This window comes from Physella acuta, unplaced genomic scaffold, assembly GCF_028476545.2.
Source record: "Physella acuta isolate Inbredline_101_S28 unplaced genomic scaffold, ASM2847654v3 ptg000094l, whole genome shotgun sequence".
In the NCBI taxonomy this organism is placed as follows: domain Eukaryota; kingdom Metazoa; phylum Mollusca; class Gastropoda; family Physidae; genus Physella; species Physella acuta.
This window is the reverse complement of record NW_026731614.1, coordinates 794,823-821,198: the sequence shown is the minus strand read 5'-3', so window position 1 is coordinate 821,198 and position 26,376 is coordinate 794,823. Positions and strand designations below refer to the sequence as shown.

At 34.3% G+C, this 26,376-nt stretch overlaps 1 protein-coding gene across 2 annotated transcripts; it reads left to right on the top strand.

Annotated features, from left to right (window-relative positions):
• Window positions 1-5,235: 5,235 nt before the first annotated feature.
• LOC131929423 (uncharacterized) lies at window positions 5,236-6,632 on the top strand. 2 transcript variants are annotated; one of them, XM_059285629.1, is made up of 2 exons: window positions 5,236-5,321; window positions 5,838-6,632. In XM_059285629.1, the coding sequence occupies exon 2, from the start codon at window positions 5,883-5,885 to the stop codon at window positions 6,597-6,599; it is 717 nt and encodes a 238-aa protein (XP_059141612.1). In that variant the 5' UTR covers window positions 5,236-5,321; window positions 5,838-5,882; the 3' UTR covers window positions 6,600-6,632. The 2 variants fall into 2 exon arrangements, with proteins under 2 accessions (XP_059141612.1, XP_059141602.1); XM_059285619.1 differs by having other exon boundaries at window positions 5,236-5,365.
• Window positions 6,633-26,376: the final 19,744 nt, after the last annotated feature.

Here is a 26,376-nt window from a genome sequence, read left to right as displayed (position 1 = left end):
GTAGAATAAGTTCCACTTACGGTTACCGGAAATCGCTGACAAGCTGATACAGAACTACAAATTTGATATAATACTTATATGAAATTTCATCAACCTAGTGGTACTCAAGTTATCGTTTTTACAGACGCACACACACACATAGACATAAGTACAAGCTTGCAAAATCTATGTTTTTCAACTTAAGGGGGGGGGTGTAAAACGTCGAGATCGGTGAAAATCTCGATTTCTTTTCTTTTTTTTTTTTTTTCTTTTTTTTTTTTTCTTGCACGATTACAATACTTCATCTATAGCCCTACTTGGTATACGAGATAGTAAAAGAGAAAATTAACTCTGGTAATCTTTAATCTATTAAATTATATATATGTTATTTCCCTTTGACCGAAATTCTCAAAATATTTTCTTTCTGATCTTATTAAAGTAGATAATCTTATAAAGAAACTAGCGTGCCCGGGCGTCGGCGGACGCCCCTGATTCAGTTTAGTGAACGACTATAATTGTATCCATTATCTATAGCGCTGTTTAATACGAACGTAGATACTAAAGCGCTCATGCAATAACCGGGGCGCCAAATTGCAAACTGCCGGGGCGCCGCCCCTAAGAAATTGAATTTTTTTTTTCTCAGGAACCTCCCCTGGCGTATTCTCAATAACTTCCCAAAATTTAATGTCGATCGGATTGAAAGGGTAGTAATGCATGCATATATATTATATATATATATATATATATATATATATATATATATATATATATATATATATATATATATATATATATATATATATATATATATATATATATATAACCACTAATATTTTATAGTGGTCAATCCTGAATGTTATTGGGATTTTACTTTTAGCCGCATGAAATTTTGTCAGACACTACCGATAACGACGTTTTAGTTGTGGTAAAAACAGAAATAGTTTTAAGTATCACAACGTAATTCATTCTTTAAAACCACTAAAAACAACAACATTGCAAATGAATAAAAACAGCAAAAGTAAAATGGAACTACATGATATGGTATTACTGACGCAGAAAACTCGATACGTTTCATATTTAAACTAAAAGTCTATTCGTCTAATTTGTATCTAGATCTTCTACACCTTTGTTGTACTTCACCTGGGGTATCGCTGTCAAATCACACATCACATTATCTCTCTTACTCTGAAAACAGCCTGTGAAACGTTGTTTTGATGTACAAAAACATCAGCTGGCCAGACATTCTGCTTACATCATCAGCTGGCCAGACATTCTGCTTATATCATCAGCTGGCCAGACATTCTGCTTACATCATCAGCTGGCCAGACCTTCTGCTTACATCATCAGCTGGCCAGACATTCTGCTTACATCATCAGCTGGCCAGACATTCTGCTTACATTATCAGCTGGCCAGACATTCTGCTTACATCATCAGCTGGCCAGACATTCTGCTTACATTATAACCGGTCCAGACAATCGGCTTATATTATCAACTGACAAGACATTCTACTTGCTTACATAATTCAATAAAACAATACATACAATAAATAAGATTTGTCACAATTAAATTGGTGATCGCAAGTGAACTAGAAAGAGGGAGATCGAGCAAAAGCTGTTGAAGATGTTAATAAAGATGGATAAAAACAGGTAAAAATTTGAGAATTTTAAAATAGAACAATGTTGCTCATGTCGAAAAACGCTTAGCAAGATGGCAGTCTTACATTGGGATGGTAGTGTAACAATTGGTGGGATGGTATTCTAACACTTAGTGGGATGGTATGCTAACACTTAGTGGGATGGTAGTCTAACACTTAGTGGGATGGTAGTCTAACACTTAGTGGGATGGTATTCTAACACTTAGTGGGATGGTAGTCTAACACTAAGTGGGATGGTAGTCTAGCACTTAGTGGGATGGTATTCTAACACTTAGTGGGATGGTAGTCTAACACAAATTGAGATTGTAGTCTAACACTTAGTGGGATGGTAGTCTAGCACTTAGTGGGATGGTATTGTAACACTTAGTGGGATGGTAGTCTAACACAAATTGAGATTGTAGTCTAACACTTAGTGGGATGGTAGTCTAGCACTTAGTGGGATGGTTTTGTAACACTTAGTGGGATGGTAGTCTAACACAAATTGAGATTGTAGTCTAACAGTGGGAGGGTAGTCTAGCACTTAGTGGGATGGTAGTCTAGCACTTAGTGGGATGGTATTGTAACACTTAGTGGGACCGTAGTCTAACACAAATTGAGATTGTAGTCTAACACTTAGTGGGATGGTAGTCTAGCACTTAGTGGGATGGTATTGTAACACTTAGTGGGATGGTAGTCTAACACAAATTGAGATTGTAGTCTAACACTTAGTGGGATGGTAGTCTAGCACTTAGTGGGATGGTATTCTAACACTTAGTGGGATGGTAGTCTAACACAAATTGAGATTGTAGTCTAACAGTGGGAGGGTAGTCTAGCACTTAGTGGGATGGTAGTCTAGCACTTAGTGGGATGGTATTGTAACACTTAGTGGGACGATAGTCTAACACAAATTGAGATTGTAGTCTAACACTTAGTGGGATGGTAGTCTAGCACTTAGTGGGATGGTATTGTAACACTTAGTGGGATGGTAGTCTAACACAAATTGAGATTGTAGTCTAACAGTGGGAGGGTAGTCTAGCACTTATTGGTATGGTATTCAACACAAAGTGAGATGGTAGTCTAACTATGAGATGGTAGTCTAGAACTTACTTGGATGGTAGTCTAACACAAATTGAGATGGTAGTCTAACATTTAGTGGGATGGTAGTCTAACAGTTGGATGGTAGACTAACATTGGGATGGTAGTCTAACAGTGAGATGGTAGTCTAACAATTGGTGGGATGGTAGTATAACACAAAGTGAGATGGTATTCTAACACAAAATGAGATGGTAGTCTAGAACTTACTGGGATGTTAGTCTAACACTTACTGGGATGGTAGTCTAACAGTTGGATGGTAGACTAACATTGAGATGGTAGTCTAACGGTGGGAGGGTAGTCTAACACAAAGTGAGATGGTATTTTAACACAAAATGAGATGGTAGTCTAATAGTTGGATGGTAGTTTAACAGTGAGATGGTAGTCTAGAACTTACTGAGATGGTAGTCTAACAATGGGATATTAGTCTAACACAAAGTGGGATGGTAGTCAAACACTTAGTAAGATGGTAGTCTAACAGAAAGTGGGATGGTAGTCAAACACTTACATGGAAGATATCATTATATTCTATCTAAGAACATAATCCACAGCTGTTAAATATTAAATCCATCGATTTACTTGGTAAATAAAATGTTTAATAGATTTGAATCTTTATCTTTGAAGATAACGTCACACTAAGGTAACAAAAACTATTGTGAAACATATAACATCGGGAAAATCCAATTTCACTTTCGTTTATTTTTTAGAAACAAAAAAATTGAATTTGTATTTTATGAAACTTTATTTGAGATTGCAATAAAAATTAGCCCTAATTAAGACCGACCCCTCAATAAAGGAAACATCTGAAAATATAAAAGTGAGTATTCTTAGCTTTAAGTATATGATTTATGCTAACATTCAAATAATTATTTTAAAAACTTTAAATAAATAATAATTGCTTCTAAACAATTTTAATGGCCTATATTATTTTAGGTGATGTTTTTTCTATAGTTGAATGTGTTAAAAGATTTTATTTGATAGTTGGTAAATGACAGAGGCCACGTTATATTTTTTATATTTGAATTTCAACCTTTTTATATAAAAGCGGAGTTTTGACTTTTTACCAATTGATATATTATTATTATTTACAAAACTCAACGCTGAACATATAAATACAACAATGTTTTAATTCAAAACAAATTAGAATATTTAATTGAAATTGTTTTGATTAAATAATGCTAATGCTAATGCTAATGCTAATGCTAATGCTAATGCTAATGCTAATGCTAATGCTAATGCTAATGCTAATGCTAATGCTAATGCTAATGCTAATGCTAATGCTAATGCTAATGCGAATGCGAATGCGAATGCGAATGCGAATGCTAATGCTAATGCTAATGCTAATGCTAATGCTAATGCTAATGCTAATGCTAATGCTAATGCTAATGCTAATGCTAATGCTAATGCTAATGCTAATGCTAATGCTAATGCTAATGCTAATGCTAATGCTAATGCGAATGCGAATGCGAATGCGAATGCGAATGCGAATGCGAATGCGAATGCGAATGCGAATGCGAATGCGAACGCTAACGCGAACGCTAACGCGAACGCTAACGCGGACGAGAACGCGGACGAGAACGCGGACGCTGACGCGGACGCTGATGCTGACGCTAACGCTAACGACAATGATAATGATAATTAATAACAATGATAATTAATAATAATGATAATGATAAGAATGATAAGAATGATAAGAATAATAAGAATAATAAGACGCTAACGCTGACGCTAACGCTGACGCTAACGCTGACGCTAACGCTGACGCTAACGCTGACGCTAACGCTGACGCTGACGCTAACGCTGACGCTAACGCTGACGCTAACGCTGACGCTAACGCTAACGATAATGATAATGATAACTAATGATAACTAATGCTAATGATAATTAATAACAATGATAATTAATAATAATGATAATGATAAGAATGATAAGAATAATAAGAATAATTATAATTACCCTCCCTAACCCATGACCTCCCTATTATGTAACATACCCTCTATACTGACTTCCTTGTCTAACACGGCGGTGGTTGTTTCCCTTGCTGGCCGACTAAAAATACTTGAGTTCATTCACCCATGAAACACACACACACACACACACTCATCTCCCAGATTATTTACAACACACTATTTCTTACACACAAGTCTCGTCAACACAATTTGGTGTAATAAGTGTCGAAAAAAAAGTTAATAAGCAAAAGAGGGGTATAAAAACAAACCAGCAAACTCGCGAAACGCAGCTACGAATCCACTTCACCAGTCGAATGTCTAAAGAAACTATTTTCAACACAAGTGTTGCAGTTTGCGAAATTTTCGACAAAAAAAAAATTATATTTACTTTAGGTATACGTTAATATCATAGTTATGTAATTTGTTTACTAGTAAATGAAAAGTGTAAGCCTATCAAAATATCACTTTTAAAAGATATGTTTTGGTATCGACTTGAACGGATTTTACCGATCTGATCCAGCTAGTTTGGGTTTCGTTGTTTCACTAAGTGGAATTGGATCAATTCTCTGTATCGCTGTGACACAGATTTGTCACAGAAAGTTGTGTGTTGCCGTACGGAGGTAGGTGAAAACATTGGCAACAATCTCCACCACCATTTTCATGCAACTGTAAGCATAACATAATCTAGTTTTTCCCTAACATCTGTCGCAATGTAAGTAGGATATATTTTTAATAATTTCATAAAGGCAGATAAAGTAGAGTTTCTCAGTTTGTCTGACCTTACTGTTGCTTAAATCTAGATCTAGGTCGGTGTCTTTGTTTGACCGAGTTCTGATCTGGTCAAGAATATTTTTTTTATAATTTATAATTCAATCACAAGCCTAATTACTAATTGACTCCATCGAATTCTAAAAGCCAATTAGCATGTGTTTTTATTAAACAAAGGGACATCACTTAACATTTCTTTCTTCATTTTTAAACTGGTAACAAACCCGTTGAAAGAAACGGAAATTCTTCCATTAATCGGACATTCATATAATAATAAGGTGTAAAATAGATGATAATGAGAGCTTAATATAAAATCAAACTTTAAAATATTATTTAAATTTGTTTTTATTTGTTTTTATTTTTCATGAATACCACCTAACAAACTGCATCTTAATTCAACAATTTTTATTTGACAGAATTTAGCGATTCAGCTAAACTAAATTTATCGTTGAACATTTGAAATGCTGCTGAACATCATAAATGACGTCAGTGTTAGAGATGTGTTTGTTAAGAAAACAATAACAAGAAACTCACGTCAAACTAAAACTTTAAAAACGTCTCCCGTTGACGTCATGGTTAAAGACGCCGGCCCAGGAAGAAACGTGGGTCTAAAACGAGCGACCGTTGAAGAAAGATTTTCAATGCCAGACCACACTCTTCTCTACCACGGAACAAGTTCTGAAAATGCTGCGTCTATTTTAACCTACGGCATAGACCTAAACAGTGGCAAGCCGAAGCAGAATTTTTCCCACAAAGACGGTTTTTATTTGTACCACGACTTCAAGCACGCCTTGAGATGGGCCCACAAGAAACACGAGGACGACTACGCTGTGATTGTCTTCAGAGTGCCCAACCCTTTACTGGACAGGGAGGCTAACAACGGCCTTGACCTACGAGATTATAAAGACTCCGAGGTTTTGGAGAAATGGAAAACTGTCGTACGGTTGTGCCGTACCGGAAGCCTTTATATGCCTGAGTGGCGAGAGTTTGAAAGTTTTAGTTTCATCCAGGGTCCGATCTGTATCAACCACAGGGACATGATCAAGAGAAACCGACCGCCCAGATACTTTTTTCTACACCGTAAGGTCTCCCAGCAGCTGTGTGTGAGGACCGAGAGCTATGCTGAGCAATTTGGTGACATCTCAAATATATGCTCGGTTATTTTCTATGTCGATTGAACTTTTATTTAGCTGATGTGTGAATATATTCTAAATTGATAGGTTTTAAAACTAATTGTTGTTATATAGTGTTATATTTAAAATATTTATTTAAATTAAAGTTATAACATTTTGTCTTGAAGATTTTCTTTTAAATGCATTAGTAAAGGTTTATTTTTCTATGAATGTATCTAACAAGTGATCTACCAGTGACTAAAGTTGTTAGACTACAGGACTACATGTGCAGTGTTTCTTTCAGACTTTCCCTGGGGGGGGACTTTTGAAACTTGGGGGGGGGGGGGGGGGCAGACAGTAGTAAAAGTATATTTTTTTTCATATAAATTCTATTTCGTTTGGGGAAGTTGGGTCGGTAGCACGTGCTTCGTGAAGGGATGTCCCCCTTCCGAAATAAATCTATGTTATTGTGTTTCTCTCTTCTTCAATTTTCTTTGTTTCACTGTGTGTAGGACTCGTCTATTTTTAATGTTATCTTCACATCGTTTTTTTTTACATGTTTTTTTTTCAATATACGAAGCTTTTCGTTGTAGGGAAATTCTTTTATTGAGAACTGGCAAAAAAATGTAGCACTTTAAAAAATAGCTTCTAAATTTGATTTACAAAACTTAATGCCACTAATTAATTATGTGTACAACAACAACACATATCGATGCGTGTGTTTATTTTTCAGTGCAATGATTTAATAATGCATTAAATATTATTTTTAAATATATTAGATAACCCAAAATGTGAAAGCAAAAGATCATTCTAGATTAACTCTGACACAAGTAAACCTACACTGTCCTGGATTAATACATTTAAAACGACGAGATATAATCTGTCGCCTGTGTGTTACACAAGGGAGCTGATCCGTAAAACCGTGTCACCTTTAAGTACACATCTAGTCTCTCAGCGACGTCACAGCCGACCTACTTCCGAATAACCTGAGTATTGTCTGTCATGGCGGTGCTCTATAAATAGCACACATCGATGCCTGGTTCAGATTAAGTAGCCTACTGTCATTAGTACAACACGGGTTTAAAATTTATAACATCTTTTCTACACGAAATAAAAAATAATTATTAAAATTCCTTATTAGAATAATAGAATTGTTCTACCCATCAGCTAAAGGAAGCAAAATGTCGTGTACATGTAACTAAAGTAAGTTCAAGTGAAAGCATCAGCTAACTGACTGTGGCATTGAAAACCACATGAAAAATGTGGCTGCACGAAGATGTATGTGGTAAGACAAACAGAACACAGGTGTGTATGTGGAACGTGTCTCGCTACAAGTACCATGGTTTTACTTTACTCGAACATTCCGAAAGTTTAGTGATGCGGGATTGCTATCTTCGGCCTAATCCAGTCCCAACCTCTAAAACTGAAACTAAAAGTTTCTGTATTCTGAGTGGTAACTGGTTTATTGACAAATAAAGGCATGTACATATACATAAATCTAACTAAATAAACACATAAATATATATAGTGTCTGTGTGTGCGTTTTTGTGTATGTGTATATGTGTGTGTGTGCGTATGTGTGTGTGCAGGTATAATAAAGACTAAACCTCAATGCGTTGTGAGGTATGGCGAGAGATGAGAGCAACATCTAACACGCACTAAAAACATTTCTCCGTGGGACGTTTGCAACATTGGTTGGGGGGGGGGCATATTTCGTTAGGGGGGTTTACTAACATTGGTGAAGTTTAAATTTTCTGATCTAAATTATCTTAAATGAATTCTTTTTTCTATGTTGTCCCTGGGGACTGTTGACTTACTTCGATGCCCCCCCCCCCTCCAATACACACACCTTTATGAGTTGTCTGAAAGAAATTCTAATCACAAATCTGCACACGTTGATTCCCAACACGACACAGCCGACCCAACCTGACCGACGAAGTGCCTTACAAATCTAGAATCTAAAAATAGAACAAATCGATGATCAGGAAAGTATCAATGTTCAAATCTGTCAGGGGCTGAATAAATCAATGATGACCTTCATTAGGTCAATCGAGGTAACGTATCACATTGACGGACATAACAAAATAAGTTACAAACTTGCAAGAGAATGACATACAAACTAGCCAGTAAAGTATGAAAAATAATAAGTGACCAGAATAAACAATGACATTAACTGACCAGTGAATGACGTAGACTAACTGACTAGCAGTAGTAAAGTGTGAACCTACAAACTGACCAGAATAAATAATTACATAAACCAACTGACCTGTGAATGATACAGACCAACTGACTAGTGAATGATACAGACCAACTGACTAGTGAATGATATACCAACCAACTGACCAGTGAATGATATAAACCAACTGACCAGTGAATGATACAGATGAACTGACCAGTGAATGATACAGACCAACTGACCAGTGAATGATACAGACCAACTGACCAGTGAATGATACAGATGAACTGACCAGTAAATGATACAGAACAACTGACCAGTGAATGATACAGACCAACTGACCAGTGAATGATACAGACCAACTGACCAGTGAATGATACAGATGAACTGACCAGTGAATGATACAGACCAACTGACCAGTGAATGATACAGATGAACTGACCAGTGAATGATACAGACCAACTGACCAGTGAATGATACAGACCAACTGACCAGTGAATAATACAGACCAACTGACCAGTGAATGATACAGACCAACTGACCAGTGAATGATACAGATGAACTGACCAGTGAATGATACAGACCAACTGACCAGTGAATGATACAGACCAACTGACCAGTGAATGATACAGACCAACTGACCAGTGAATGATACAGATGAACTGACCAGTGAATGATACAGACCAACTGACCAGTGAATGATACAGATGAACTGACCAGTGAATGATACAGACCAACTGACCAGTGAATGATACAGACCAACTGACCAGTGAATGATACAGACCAACTGACCAGTGAATGATACAAACCAACTGACCAGTGAATGATACAGACCAACTGACCAGTGAATGATACAGATCAAATAACTAGTAAAGTATAAGACATTGTAAGTGTCAAGAATAAAGTATGAAACTAAATGATCAGAATATGACACAATCGAATTGACCAACAAAGTATGATACAAAATGACCATAATATGGCACAATCGAGTGGACCAATAAAGTATGATATAAAGTGCTTCTAGTGTTTATCTTTTTAAATACAATTTCAGTTTTTAGATCAGCGAATTTCACTATTGACATATCAATTACAATGTCCCGAATGATTTTATCTAAAGTGTTTTTAACATCAGAAGGAAATTCGCCCTAAAAATATTCTCACCAGTTCAAGTCTCCACTCAATATACTGACCAGTGGTGACGTCATGTTGTGCTGAACAGAGTGAGAAACTGACAAAATTAACACGATAGGTGTAAACAGAGATAAGACACCAATCATTTGACAAGCTGGGGTCGGCGTGGTCGAGTCGGTAAAGCTCATGGTTGCTAAACCGAAAAGTCTCGAGTTCGAACCCCGGGGCAGATGAGGCTCGTTAGCTGGGGACAGCCACTCTTCTAGGAGAGACAACTCCAAAATTAAACAACTGCTGCCTTTTAGTTTGTTCTTGGTTGGACAAAGGCTATGGAAGCAAATCCAAAAAAGAAAAGCAGGCTGAAATCGGAGTCAATGGCCTCAATGGCGCATAACCAGTTGACACGTAACGCTTAATTGTGTTGGAGGCGTGGTCGAGTCGGCAAAAAGCTCATGGTTGATAAATTTGAACAAAGTCTCGAGTTCAAACACACTGGCAGATAATTCTCGATCCCCTTCAACACGAACGAAGAAGAAGAAGAAAGATTTGACAAGCTGAAACGATTGGTTGAGTTATAAGAAACCTATTAACTCCCTTTGTATAAACTAATTCACTATTTTTCCCTCCTCTCCGTCACACATCGTCACAAAAAGCCAGAACCCCCCCCCCCCTAAAATGTCGTCACACCTCAGCCATCAACCCCCTCTCAAAATTGCAGTTGAATTTTACTTAAAACATCGATATTGTTCCAAAATAGTGTCTGAACTCTGTCAACATAGAGGTTTTTTAATAAATTTCTATTAAAATTTATTAAAACAGTTTTTTTTTCGAGCACTGCTTTTTTTTAAATGCTACCCCCCTTCCCCCTTACCATACACCGTCACAATATTACGGAATCCCTACCCCTACGAATGTGACGTCATGTGTGGACGGCCCCTATCCGCTTTTATAGAAACTAATTAACTATCTCCCTTTTATAGAGATTTGTATTCGTTTAAAACAAAAGTTTGCAACACACTTTTATGCTAGTATTTTTGTCTGGATACGCTATCCCTTTTCTTTGAGTTTGAAATTCTTAGGTCATAATAGAGCATGAGTTTTTAAAATTCCCAGGCTGTAATAAAATATTTCAGACTAATTTAATTTTTAATCTAAAACAGTTTTTGAAATATTTTTATTACCATCTCATGTTTAAAATATTGAAAATCACCATGGCATAATATTATTAATAAAACTTATAGTGTGATTATATCCAGTGTTCAAAAATCACGATGATCATTCTGTAAACTCAAAAACAATAAAATTTTGTGCACGATGGTTGCTGAAAAGTAAAAAATTTGGGATGATTGATTGCCTATTACTTAAGGGAAAAAGTGTGTTTTATTTATATTTGATTAATTAATCTATATTAGCAACGTGTAAATATCAGAGTGATAGCCATTGCATGACCCTCCTTCCAGATAGACATTTATGGGTCATCACGTAAATTACGTTTACATAATTTTGATACTTTTATCATTTAAAACATTGTAATGATGTAATATGTGCATATAACAATATAAGATCTAAAAACGTAATATTTTTAAAAGTGTTTTAAAACAAACGCAATATAAAATACCATCAATTTTAAAATATATAAATATTTATACAGATTATCAAATATGGTCCATTATTATGCTACATACAAAGTAAAACTATAATTCAGCAGTTAATTCATGTCCGCAGTTTAATAGATGTTTTACGTACTTTATAATTTTTATCATTAAATGTGTCACATACATGAAGTAAGATAATTTATAACTACATTTCATAACTTAAATTTAGTATGTTTTCTAAAAAGCTTAATTGACTTAATTTTTCGACAAAATCATAATAAAAACGTTTTCAATAACAGAAAATTATACGAGAAAAAAATTAATATTAAAATTACTAAAAAAAAGGGAATTGAAGTTAACATAAGTCCGTAAGATATACATGAAAGTAATTGTTTGAAAAATTTAGGGTAATTTAACATCACATAAGAACAGAGAAAAAGTATTTTTCGAATTTGTTATTCAAAACTGGAATCTGAAAAGTGGTATTTTCACAAACAAGATGTAGCGTTCTAATGCAATTTTTAAAGATATCAAGGCCCGTAAATGGGTATGGATCGGACACACGTTAAGATGAGAAAAAGCAAACATCGCAAAACATGCTTTGGACTGGAATCCCCGGGGAAGAAGGATGGTGGGCAGGCCAAGGTAAACATGGAAAACAGCTGGGCTCACAAGGGCACGGACTAAGGGAACAGCCCAAAACCGAGTCCGCTGGAAATTTGTGGTTGCAGCCCTTTGCTCCAAAGGGGTCGACAAAGGAATGATGATGATGATGATGAGAAAACAAGAAACTAATAAGGCTTTAAAACAGTTCATCTAAATTATATTGTGTTGAATACTTTTACCTATATAATATATCGAATGAAATCTGGCTAAGATGACTGCAATAATTAGTTTAAAAAGTAATAAATTTCACAAATAATAAGATTAAACATCAAACCATAGGACATTACATTTCAGTGCACTAAAGTACATAACACTAGTCAAATTAATTAAAAAGATGTTTTTTAATTGACTTTTAATCTTAATTCGGGTCTAGCCATTGTGCACAGAACTTTGAGTGATAAACGTTTTATTGTTCAGGGATCAAGAATAAAAATTAATTCTAGTTCGTGTCTTATTCAGCAGCAATCAGGCGAATACATTTAAACTCAAACAATTTTGTGTAACATAAATAACCACACTACATTTAGTGTGATATTCAACATAACTCTAAACAGCCATAGACAAAACAGAAATACACAACTATTATGGAAACAATTCTACAAGACCACATACAAACAGACCTACATAACCATTTACAAACAACCCTACACAACCACACACAAACACGCCTTGGCCTACAGCTGTGTGTAGCTGGGTCCTGCTACATCCAGTATCTCGTGGCTTGATGTCAACATCCCTTTACTTTCTTCCATGTGGAGCTTCTGTTCTAAAAGTCTCTGCTCTAGTTCATGTCTTTCCATCTCCATTCTCAGTTTCTCTTCTCTCTCTCTCATTCTCTGCTTGTGTATTGCTTCTCTTTCTCTCATTCTCTGTTCGTGTTTTTGTTTCTTTAGTTGTATTTCCAAATCATATTTCTTTAGTTTTTCTTCTTTCTCTTTCATCTGTAACTTGCATATTTCTAGTTTAAATTTCCGTTCTTCAACTTCCAGTGCATAAATTTCTCCAAACCGTCGTCTTTTATTCAAGTTTCCACATCCGTGTCTAACCTGTGTAGATGGATGAGATTTTCTCTTTCCTTCTGTGTCATCGTAATCCTCTATCTGAGGCCTGTTAGTGTTAGAGAAATAAAAACGTTTATTTGATTTTATTAAAGAGAAAAAAATGTAATACATTCTAAAGTATACAGGTTCCAAATTTTTCTGTTGTGGAACTTGGTTTGCGAAAAATACATACTATCACCATTAAAATATTTAAATGCATTATATTATAAACACCATTTGGTTCAATTTATGAGTTGGTGACCCCTAAGAAAACCTGACACGTCACCCTTGAGGTCACGTCTCATAGGTTTTGCACCAGTGAGGTAAATTATTAAATGCCTGACAAATCTAATTATTATCCCAATTAAAAATTAAAATAAAATTACTGAGGCTCCATCTCGATGTTCTGGTTTTGAATTCTGTCTGTGGCTTCTTCTTCAGCTTGGGCATCCGTTTCTATGTGGGGGAAAAATACAGGTCCTATAGTGTATCGTGCTTATAGCACACACACTTATCAACAAGACAGCGACCTAGGGGGTCTAATAAAATGTCTCCACTATTTCAGACCCTGGTGTAATTTATCAGTCATCCAACAACAACAAATCAATTCAACAATATAACAGCTAAGCAGATAGAGCTAGTACCTAACACAATTCATTTCTTAATACATTTTGTGAACACTAGATATAATAATATATGCTACTTACCGTAAAAATGTTCCTGAGTAAGCTCTTGATTCTCGTTGAAATTTGCTGTAACTGAAGTGCATGCAAAGACGATAATTAAATATCAGAATAAAATGTAATTGTATATAGTATTTACATAACGTGAAACAAGTGCGCTGGTCTAACATAGAAGATGTTTGCTGGCACATAGATAAAGATGACTTAGGGATAGAGGATGTAAGCTAGGGATTGTGGATTTTAACTAGGGCATGTGAATATTGGCTAGGGCATAAAGTATGTAGTGTAAGGTTTGCTCTTTTATATACTGTATAAATTTGTAACATTTTAATAATCACGTTGTCTTGTTATCCAGAAGATATTTAGATCTATAAATTTTATACTTATACATATGTTTATTGTGAACTTTAGTTTATTAAAGCTTTATGATGAGTTCTAAGCATTTATTATATGAAAATATAATTTCATTGATCAATTTCAGATTTTGTTTTACCTTTAACTTGCAAGTTTGAAGATGTTACACCATCATCTATGTTATATTCATTGTAACTTTCCGTCATTTGCTGGTGACCTATTCAGAATAGGAAAGACAAAAAACAATTTCTTCAATTAAATGTTTCAACGAGCATATTGGTCTAAAAATAACCAACTAAAAATGTTGTTTTTACTATAGTTAAATAAACTCACCATAATCTATGGCATCTCTTTCTTCTTCGGCAACCTTTGCAGCTACATTGGCATCTAAATACACATTTAATAAAGCAAGTGCTTGATTTGTTTATCAATTTTTAACTCTCTAAAAAAGCAACCGAATTATTAATGCGTTGTTGAAAGTCAAAGATATCGACATAGCATTTATAATAGTTATATTTGCTAATGTTTAAAGTTTTATCTCAACACAAATGTTACCTTCACTATTGAGGCTGGAAGACGGCTGAAAACTGCCGCTATTTGTTCCATCAACCACGTCTATGATTTGGTCTGGCTCTGTTGTATCCCCAGTGTTTAATTCAGAATCAAAAAGATCCTTAAAGTCTACAAAATCTTCAGGACAAATATCAAATATTCTTCTAGTAAAACCAGAAAGTCTACTGCCATGAGGGTCTCTCTTTGTCCTTTTCATGTCTTGTTTAGCCAAAGATTTCATCCTCTGATATTGTTCTTTCACTTTCTGTAGGTCACGTGACGGGTATTTTGCTCTATGTTCTTGTGTGACGTCATCCCAGGCTTGTTTTACTTTTTTCTTACATTCGCTGGTTCGTCCTTTACATTCTATCTCTCTCTTGTATCTCTCTATCAGTGAGAGAAGTTCGTTTTTTTCTTCGTCTTTCCAGTTCTCTGTTCTAGTTTTTTTACGTTCAACTGGTGGGTCTAGTTCAGCTGTAGGAGACATTACACAGGCAAATAATAATCAAATAAAATTCATGTATACACTTTTTAGATTTAATAAATTGTTTTTAAAGTATTATGGAATGTTTCAGACTAAATATCAAGATGTAAAATGACGTCAAAAGACGCATTTAAAAATGCAATATGTTTAAAGTATTACAGTTTAAAAATAGGATTAAAATTTTAGGGATGTAAGTCTCGAAACTTGACAACGCGTCAACATTTGTATGATGATACATAAAGTAAACACAATAAAATATAACTGTTAGTTATAGATATATTTTGTGGCCGCAGGGGTGGATTTATGTTGTTCTTAACCAAGCTTCTTTGATACAGCGGGTCCTGTATTATTCTAGGCATGTTTTTTTTTATTTAAATGTATGTTCTTTTTATTTGTTATTGTGTTTTTTCGTTCTTGTTTCATTAAAGGAATCTTAATTTATTTTTAAACAAAAAACCGCTATAGTCCTGTCCACGTACTCTCGCAATGGGTTAAAGAGTAATCTTGTTGTATCTATCCTATTATATGTATGTCTGTGTTAATACTTGTATATCAAAGGCATATACATTTAATTTGGCAAGTACTGTGCTTTAGGAAAGATCAGATTCAATCCACATCAACATCTTGACCCGTTTTGTTTTATCCTGCAGTTATTAAGTGTGTTTAAAAAGATGGCGAAGTCAATAATGATATTCGAAATGTCGATTGCTTAATGTAAAACTCGCTCCTCTCTAAAATCTTGCCAAGAATAATAAGGCCAACAATGTATAATGAAACTAAACGACCCTGCCTCACTCCCGATTGTGTTATTTCTCTCTTGTTTTTTGTTTTTGTTTTTGGTTGACTGTCCGTTATATTAAGACATGTAATTATTTTCCAAACATTCTGTCACCAACTAGTCTAAACTGTCAAACATGTATTTCACATACTAATAAACCGGGAGTGATCTCCCCTAAACTTTCTCGAATATTCTTATATAACTTGGAATATAGACATGATTTTTAATTACTTAAACTTTTAAAAATAGAGTAGAATCTCATAGAAAAAAGAATTGCACACCAAGCGAACGCCAAAACAAAATGTGCATAATAGTGCGCAATATTATTAGTACTTTATAAATTTACATGCGATTTTGAGAAATCGGAAATAGCGTAAATTAGTACTTCCGGTAAACGGAAAATATTCAAAATTTAATAGAAGTTAGGGAATTAGATATTTTACTGACATATGAAATTTCATTTGTCTATCTGAAAAAGTACTCAAGTTATAGGCGTTTGCAAAATTCAAAGTAGAAAAAATACCACTTCCGGTTATCGGAAATCGCTCAAAAGTTAATACGGATCTCCGATTTTGATAAAATACTTATATATGAAATTTCATCAACCTAGCTGAAACGGTACTCAAGTTATCGTGTTTACACACAGACAGACACACAGACAGACACAAAAACATACGGACAAGATTGCAAAATTATGTTTTTCCGTATCAGTGAGGTGTAACACGTCGAGATTTGTAAAATTCTCGATTTTTTTTTTTTGCACGTTTACAAGACTTTCTCTATACTTCGTATATACGAGAAAGTAAAAATGTCAGCTCTTGTATTAAACAATAAAATCAAATGTATGAAACTGTATCAATATTTAACACAATGCTCCACCATGTGTAAATGGGACTAAGCCAACAAAGTTTCTTCCAGTCATCCCCCGAAGAAAGTCTACCGACCCCCCCCCCCCGAACGAGATGGAATTTATAAAGTAAACATATACTTTTACTAATGTCCGCCCCCCCCCCCCCCCAGGGGAAAATGTAGACCCCCGCCCCCCCCCCCCCCCTTAAAATATGAAGTGCACCTCCGCAGAAAAAAAGTCTGGAAGAAACTTTGTAATCCAAGTAAGTCAAGATTAGAGTTAAGACTACACTTCTCTCTAAAATTAGTACGTTTATCAAACGTTTTACCTCACACTTATACAGTCGTTTGTTTATCATACATGGTGTATAATTAACTTAACTCCTCCTCCATAGACTGAATAGCACTAAAAACCGATAATACGTTAGGACTAAATCTATTTTATCTTGGTGACATGACATATGTACGTCTATGTTTATCTCACACAAATGAAAGTTTTACCTTGTGAACTACTGGCGATGAGATCCAAAAGCTGTGTTGCGTTATTTGCATGTGTTGTAAATTGTGAATCTTTTAAAAACCCTACACACGCATGTAGTGAACAGAGAAGGTAATGTTCGTACTGAAATAGTAGTTTTAAATATTGATTTTAGAACAACCGCAAAATAAATTTAGATCTAATTATTGAAATATTGTATATTATAATTGTTTGCTAGAATTATAATAAGAAGAAAACAAATTTTTCCTTTAAAAATGTGTTTTTAATGTAAGCCGTTTTTTGTCGTGTATTTTTTCCTTATTAAATTATAAACGGTTAACAGATTCGTTTCACAAACCGAAATCCGTTATCTTTTGATGCCTTATGATAAGTTTATTTATTTTCTAACCTCTATATAGTCACATATATCAATTTCATCAGTAGTCAATATTTGCAGACATAGCTCTATCTCTTGTTGTCTTGTCCAGCATGATTGTAACAAAATAGATTGTAGATGGAACAAACAATGTTCAGGGAATTCTACTCTAAACTTTTCTAGTTGACTTAGTCTTTGTAGGTGGAACAAAATATTGCAGATACTGTAAAAGGAATGTTTTAGATAAAGATGTGAAAATTCAGGTAATGCAGTAGAGTGTTTGTGTTTTTGACAAGTTATGATAGAATATTAGAATATTAGGACGACGGGCGTTAAATTAAGGTATCAATACTTTACAACATAATTTGAAGACAATTGTAAAGTATGATTCAAAATAGACGCTTTATTTTACAAATTTAATGAAGTAAAGATACCTCGTAACAAGGCGTCGAGTACGTTACATTGTATGTATGTGGTGAGCCTTTTAGGAAATTTTCTTCTACCCAGAACCATGCCGTCCCACAAAGTACTTACGTATTCACACCTTATAAAAATACGAGGGAATTTTTTTTTCAATATACAGCTCATATAAGGAGAATTTCACTCGCGGTCACATATTAAGCCCTCGACGAGCGAGCAGAGGCTGACAGATAGATTACCCATAAGGCATTTTATATACCCAGGTCTATGCAAAAAATTTGCCAGATGTACAGAGGGAAGGTACCCTAAAATGTGTGTTGAAATTACCCTCTGTTTTCCAATAAAATACAAAGAAAATACGACTGGTCAGTTTTGACCACTTACGAAGTTTTCCCAGATATGCCTATTTTTTATGACACCCCTAGGCATTCTTCTACCACTTCACAAAATATCAAGGGGTGTGTTTCGGCAAAAATATTTTTTTTTATAATATAGCTCATATAATGCGACGGTCAGTTGAGGTCAGTTTTGACGCCCTTGTTATTGACTTTTCGGCCAACCGGCACGGGCTGCCGTGTTCTGTCGCCCCAAGGCACGATCTTGCAAAATTCGAAGCGCCTGCGGCGTCGGAAATTCTTCTATCGGGTAAACTACCACTTTGCTCTCTACATATAGATTTTCGCAGATAATGCATCGACACAGTGTAGGCCTACACGTTTGTGTTTCGTTAAGTTATATTGTATGTGTTCATCAAATGGTAAAATGGATTTGAACTCCGTCCCCAGAAGATTACTAAAATAAAGCAATGTTTTTACATCGCATGTTAATTTATTGTTTTAAATTACCCAAGTCTCCGCTCGTTTTCCCCACAGTAGACTTGAAACGTAACTTGACCAAGATGTAATGACGTCACTAATCTTTGTTTCAGCTCTTGTATCGTGTCATGGTACACCAACAAATGTTGACCGTGGTCGACGTCGGTTATCATTAAAAGGACCACAAACATCACAAGACCTATATATGAGATACATGACAACATTGGCAATCAAAATAATTAATATTTAAGCATCAATAACGTTTATTTTATTTTACTTTAGTGACAGTAAGACAACAGCTAACTTCCCCACTTCAAACAATAAAATACCGTCGTTTGTTCTGGATAAATCAGAGCTCCAGTTCTGTAACAAAGTTTTTAATTCTACTTCACTTAAACATTGTTGGTCGACTTTTGAGTCAAACATTTTCACCAGAAAAAGAAGAAATGTGAAGGTCTGAAATATGTTTACAACACATATTTAACTGACAGTTATCAACAATCAATAGTAAAATAGTAAATAGAATCAAGGGAATGTTTTACTTACTTGTTTTAAAGTAAGACACGTGAGCTTAGAAGTCCTTAACGTCAAGTTCTTTAGGACATTGTTTCTTTTTATTTCCCCGTTTACGTTTGCTAGTTCAAACAATTTCATTACATTGTCAATCGTCTTATCAACATCTACAAGGTCTGATACTTTATTTCTGTTCTCAACAAGAGTTAATGCAACATTCGCCATTTCAGGCCATCGGTTGAACTCTGTTAAAAGTATTGCACTCGTTTCACTGTTGTGTAAAATTTGATCAATTCTCTGTCCAGTATCCGCCTCTATTACTGGACAACTTGATAAACTGGTAACGTCTAAAATAGCGAGAGCTGATTTGATTATATCATTTTTGTACCATACAGAAAATAAATATTTAACTTTAGAAAAGGGCACGTGTATTTCTTCAAGTCTTTTCTTCAATCGTTCTTCTCTTTCTGTTACATCTTCATCTTCACGGTCTTTTAAAACTTCCATATCGCTTTCACTGCCTTCATCCTCGTATTCATCGTCTTCCTTTTCTTCTTTCTCGTCGAAAATAGAACAATAGAACAATAGTAAAGTTGATGCATCTTAATGAACGTATATTTTTGCTAGGATGTTAATAAATATGTTTTAATTATCTTTACAATTTAAATTATGAAACATTAATCACGAGCCAGTATGCATCTCTCAAATACTGTTGGCCACAAGTACAATAAAATACATAGAATTAACGTTGAAGACGGTCCTGTTGAGGGCGATGAGCATTTATGTTCTATAACAAAAAATTCTAAAAATATGAATGCAAACATTTTTACATCATTTTAAAATATCTAAAATAACCAGTTAAAGAAACTAAAGTCTTTGCAATAAAGATATGATTGGTTTGAATAGGATCTGTTGGTCTGTATATTATATTTCTAGAACTTGAAGAGCAACTAGTTGTTTCTCCTCTGTTTTCTTTTTCTTTTTTATTAGAAACCTACAGTTAAATCTCCAGAGGTGTCTCGCGATACCAATCACCTAACAAATACAAGAAAGATGAACTGTTTGTTTACCGATATCTCGAATGATATCCGCTAATTTCTTCGCCGCTTCTCTTTCATCTTTGACATCGTGTGCTGTTATTTCCTGTAGTGTCGTTAACAACAGTCTTTGTTTCTGTAGATAATACATGGATGATTTGTAAGTAATTTGTAGTATATAGTGCAGGAACAACACAGCTTTAGAATGGGAGAATTACCTTTATTGTGTGTCTATTGTTTGACGTCATCGCCAGCTTATCTAGTTGGTTTAATATAACTTGTACGTGTTGTGTACACTGCCAATGTTCCTGGATGTACTTTAGTAAGAAATCAAGCATTGCATAGTCTGGTAACATACTTGACATGTGTGCAAGTCGTAGAAAGTCTAAGCGCCTGTTCATAAAAAAAGTTCACAACATTACTGTCATTCATGTGAGATAAAAAAAGTTGTCATTAAAAAATACAAAGTTTAAGGACTAAAATGTTAGCATATATTGCAAAAGATTTTCTATGACCTAAAACTCGTGGAAGCTAAGATAATAAAAATTAATTTGAGTTTATTTCATGCATCTTTACGGACAAAATGAAACAAAAAAATATTTCATAGAAGAAAATATATTCTCCATCCAGCTATCGTTCCCCTCCCCGACCCCAGCAGGAAAGTTTAAGTCCCCCCCCCCCTTACCGGAGATAAAGGTCTGAGAAAAAACCTGAACAAATTGAGACAATTTTATCTAAAACAATAAAATAAAACTAAAGCAAATGTATCGTGTACAATATTTATTTAATTAGAATTAAAACTAACTTTGAAAACCGTTTACATATTTATTTCAATACCATTATGGGTTACATGGTTAAATTCTGTTAAAAAAAACTACACATTTGGAAATGTGTAATCCTCTTCTATATTTTACTGTAATGCATTACATGTTTCAATACTATTTATACCTTTACAAAGCTGAACACTACTTCGTATAAGTTATTTTTAAAATTGATTAGATAAAGGATACAAAATTTATTTCCGATGTTTCATAATTTTACTAATTGAATCACTTTAAAATAATCACAGTTACTATAACATACCTGCTCTTGTTGCGAAAACGTGACCCTGAGATAAAAGGTAAGTACTTTTTGTGTCTGTTAAGGTGTAGCCACACAGAACAATCATTCATCCAATCCCAAGATAAACCCGTGTTATCCCCAGACTGTGACATAAGGACAACACAAAGTCTTATGACATAACGTGCCTCTGTTGACAAATCTGAAACAAAAATTGTATTGTTGTTTTAAGAATTGATTTTATCATGTTTAGCAGTTTCTCGCTAATAAAAGATTAATATAAAGCACCATCACAATTGATGAACTTGTCTCTGTTAAATTTCTCCTACAGATCCCTCATGTCTTCTCTGTATAAAACATTTCATATTATTTGCAGTATATTCCTAATTGCAACTGTCAATTGTTACATTCGGATTAAGCTATTATTAATTACAAGTATCAAGGCTAAAAATATCTTCATGAAGTTTCTTGTTAATAAAAGATTAATATAAGACACCTCCGTTCAATTTCTCCAACAGCAGATCTTTAATGTCTCCTCTGTGTGAAACTTTTGTGTGTAAAGCCAAATAATACATGATGTACAGGGAGGATGTAAAGCTGAAAGATTCAGTCTGAAAAGATAAAAAAAAAAGAGATGTCATAATTCTTACAAAGTTTTAAATTGATTTGAGCTACAGTATCGCATGTTTTTCTTTTTTACTTTCTCGTATATACGAAGTATAGAGAAAGTCTTGTAATCGTGCAAAAAAAAAAATCGAGATGTTTGCAAATCTCGACGTTTTACATCTCACTGATACGGAAAAACATAATTTTGCAATCTTGTCCGTATGTCTCTGTGTGTGTGTGTGTGTGTGTGTGTGTGTGTGTGTGTGTCCGTGTGTAAACACGATAACTTGAGTACCGTTACAGCTAGGTTGATGAAATTTCATATACAAGTATTTTATCAAAATCGTAGATCCGTATCAACTTTTTAGCGATTTCGGATAACCGGAAGTGGTACTTTTTCTACTTTGAATTTTTCAAAAGCCTATAACTTGAGTACTATTTCAGATAGATAAATGAAATTTGATATGTAAGTAAAAGATCTAATTCTCTACCTTCTGTCAAATTTTGAGAATTTTTCGTTGACCGGAAGTACTTATTTACGCTACTTCCGATTTCTCAAAAAACTAATGTAAATTTTAAAAGTACTTATAATATTGCGCACTATTATGCGCTTTTTTATTCGCGTTCACTTGGTGTGCACTTAATTTGTCTACGAGATTTTATTCTATTTTTAAAACTTTAAGTATTTAAAATGGATTAAAAATCATGTCTAGAAGTCTATAGCCCGAGTTCCCATCCCCTGTTATTTTATATAAGAATATTCGAGAACGTTTAGGGGAGATCACTCCCGGTTTATTGATATAAGTATTAAAATATTCCACACGTCTCTGTTGTTTTTATTTAAATTAATTCACATTTCGGGTCACTGTATGTTTGAGAATTTATTAGCTTCTACAATGATATGCTTATAAAATGCCATTGTCGATTACTACATAAAACAGTGTTGGCTTCTTAATTCACAATATACAATATAATACTATAATAATTTTTTTTAGGTGGGTGGGGAGATAATAAACGACCATACGACGATATTAGCGTACTCAGCAGGACGTTTTTATCCATATGGTGTATTACAGTTCACAGATTTTAAATATATTTATTTACCTGACAAATGCTGTTTTTCTCAATATCTTTTAAGTTGAAATATATCTCATCTAAAATGCCACAAGCAATCAGCTGATCACAACAAAGTTTGCCATATGATGACGTCACGATCCAAACTTGTCTGATGTAAAACAAAATTTCCTTTGAGTTTTTGTCCACGTTTCCCTGTTGGTCGATAGAATCGTCGTAGTGTTCTTGTCCAATTGACTTTAATATTAGAGAATATTTTCTCCACGTTTCTTCAAAAAACTTGACATCTGTCAGAAATTCTACAAACATCTCTGTATACATATCAAGTAAATCGTATCTGAGGTATAAATGCAGCTCTTTAATGCTCTTTAAAATTTCAGCTGCAGGGCAAGTTTTAAAACTTAAAATACATTTGACAACCAGTTCATAGCCAACACAAACGTGAGGATACAACTTTACATTTTCTAACCAGTTTACAATGTGTGGTTCAACGATCTGAAGTTCTAGTAGTAAAGATTTTAATGGATTTATTTCGATTTGTTTTCTCTTGTCAAAGAAATCTGTAAAGTTAAATGAAATTTGATTTACCAAAATGTACAAATAAGTGAGCATACGTTATACAGGGTCAAGCATAATTAAACTACCTGGTTAATCAATTTTTCAATTCTTCTGCATATGCAGCAGTACGACTTCTAACCCTATGGTCTCAAGTTGGAATCCCGGATTCAAGTCTGTAAAACATTCTAAAGTCAACTCGCTTCTGGTGGGTACCTAAATCTCAATAGGCAAGTTTAAGGCAAGTGGGTTTTGAGCCTTCATAGAGAAAAAGGTGAACTCTACTGTATTGGCTAACAGACACGTACATTGTACTGTACATTTATGGTTACATCAATACAACATTTTGAACACACAGTTAGCTATCTACATTTAAAAATTATTATTTATTTATTAAGTATGACTTTTTATTATAACACTATTAGCAAATATTTGAGTTAACACACAGATCTCGCTTGATGTAACACTACACACCTGGAACTAACTTCTGGCTGTATTCAGCAACCCGTTCCCTTAAAGCCACGATACCCTCTACACTTTGTGTTCTAGAGTCAGCAACCTGTTCTCTTAAAGCGACAATACCAGCTATACTTTGAGTTGTAGAGTCAGCAACTAACTTGTGTTTTATCCGCCACAATCCTCGCTATAAAAAAGAGAAAGAAAAGTGAGTTAGAATTATTTTAATTAAATTACTTTTAAGCGCTAGTAAAACACGAGAATTTTATATCAAAGTTTTTTTTTAATGCTTATATTAAATCTCATAATTTTATTCAATTTTTGCATATTTTAAGATTCCTGGGCAGTTATATAAACTATCTCACCTCTATCTGTAAGCAAGCCAAGGTACAGTCAGCAAACAGAGTCAAATGTTTTAGAGACCAATCCCTGTGTGACTGCCAGTTGCTAAGTATCCTGTCTATCAGATTCTCATCAATATAACAATATCCCATGACAGCGTATCTGATCTCTTTATTTCTAAACAAGCTCTGCAGCGTTGATAAGCTGTCATCCAAGTTCTCGTAGTATGTACCATGAAAGTGCATGATAAATCTGCCAAAATATTACGTAATCATTTCTATAATGAATCAACGATACACGACATAAAAATTTCACGATTAGATCATTTTAAAATTATCATTTAAAAAAATAATATATATGATTATTAGTATCACAGATTTATAATATAGTCGTAGTGGGCTAAAACTCCTAGATCGCGACAAGGCTACATTTATCAAAATAAATCGATCTTTAAAAATGAATGTGTACAAATAAATCACATTATGTTACCTCTCTTTGCACTTTAAGAATTTTTTTACATAATCGTTTACTTTTCTCATCAGGTCATCATCAACTGTGATGTCATCTATTTGATCGTCATTAGACAACATAATAAAGACATATAGCGCAAAGATATTTTTTTCTGAAACGAAAAGAAATGTACAATTCTTGTTTAATCGGTAAACAAATGAAAAGTTGCAATAAAGAGACCACGTCATTAAAAGCGTTACTTTAGAAAATACTTTGACCTAGACCGTAAGTTTAGACTGTCAGTTTAGAACAAGAATGTTCATCATATTGTAGGGATGGCCGATGAAGTTATTTTATTTGGTTAGCTTAATCTGATCAGCTGTTTTGGTACATCCATACGAATTTTACTAAACAGTATTTTGAGTATCCGTTACTATTGTAACTGTATAGTAAAAAACAATCAAAATATCAATATATTCAAAATTCTTTTTTCGTCGAAGTTAATATCTTGTAACACAAATCTTACATTTAATTGATATGTAATTAGGATGCTCCAGTCAGAGGCGTAGCGATGGCGGGGGCAGAGGGGTACATATGGCCCCTGGCGCCAACCTTAGGGGGCGCCAAAATGGGTTGTAAAAACAAATTAAACTGTAATTTTAGCTGCATTTTTGCATTATAAATCGGAAGTTTGACGGGGGGGGGGGGTGCAAATCAAAAGTTTGAAAGGGGGGGGGGGGTGCAAACTGAAAATTTGCTCCCGAGGGGGCGCCAAATTGAAAGTTTGTCCCCGGGCGCCGGGAAGGGTCGCTACGCTTCTGGCTCCAGTTCCTAAATAAGCCACTTTGTTTAGTAGTCCCTTTAAATGTGCGCGTGATAAATCTATTTCAACACGTTTCACATAATACCAATATACATTCTATAAGACTGCAAAGTTTTTTTTTCTAATTATATAATTACTAATTTCGCTAGTTATTTTTCATCATTTAACCGTTGGTTATTTTTAATTTTTTGTTTGTTTTCGTCTAGATAAATATGGTGTTGTGGAAATAATGCTAAAAAACGCACATTAAACTGTAATATTGCCATAACATTTTAGAATAGTATGTATGTGATGGCACTAAAACAACGATTGTTAATAGACCTCGTCCATAATCAGTGCTGAATAGCAGTGGGTTCTTTTTTAAACGCAAACCAAAACACTAATTTCTTATTTTATTCACAAAAGATCATAAATACATTTTTGTTTCAGCTAATTGTAAATAAATAGTTATGGTCAAAATTTTAGACAAGATCGTAGCTGATTTCATCATTGAAAATATCCTGATAGATTAACTAAAGTATCATGCAACAG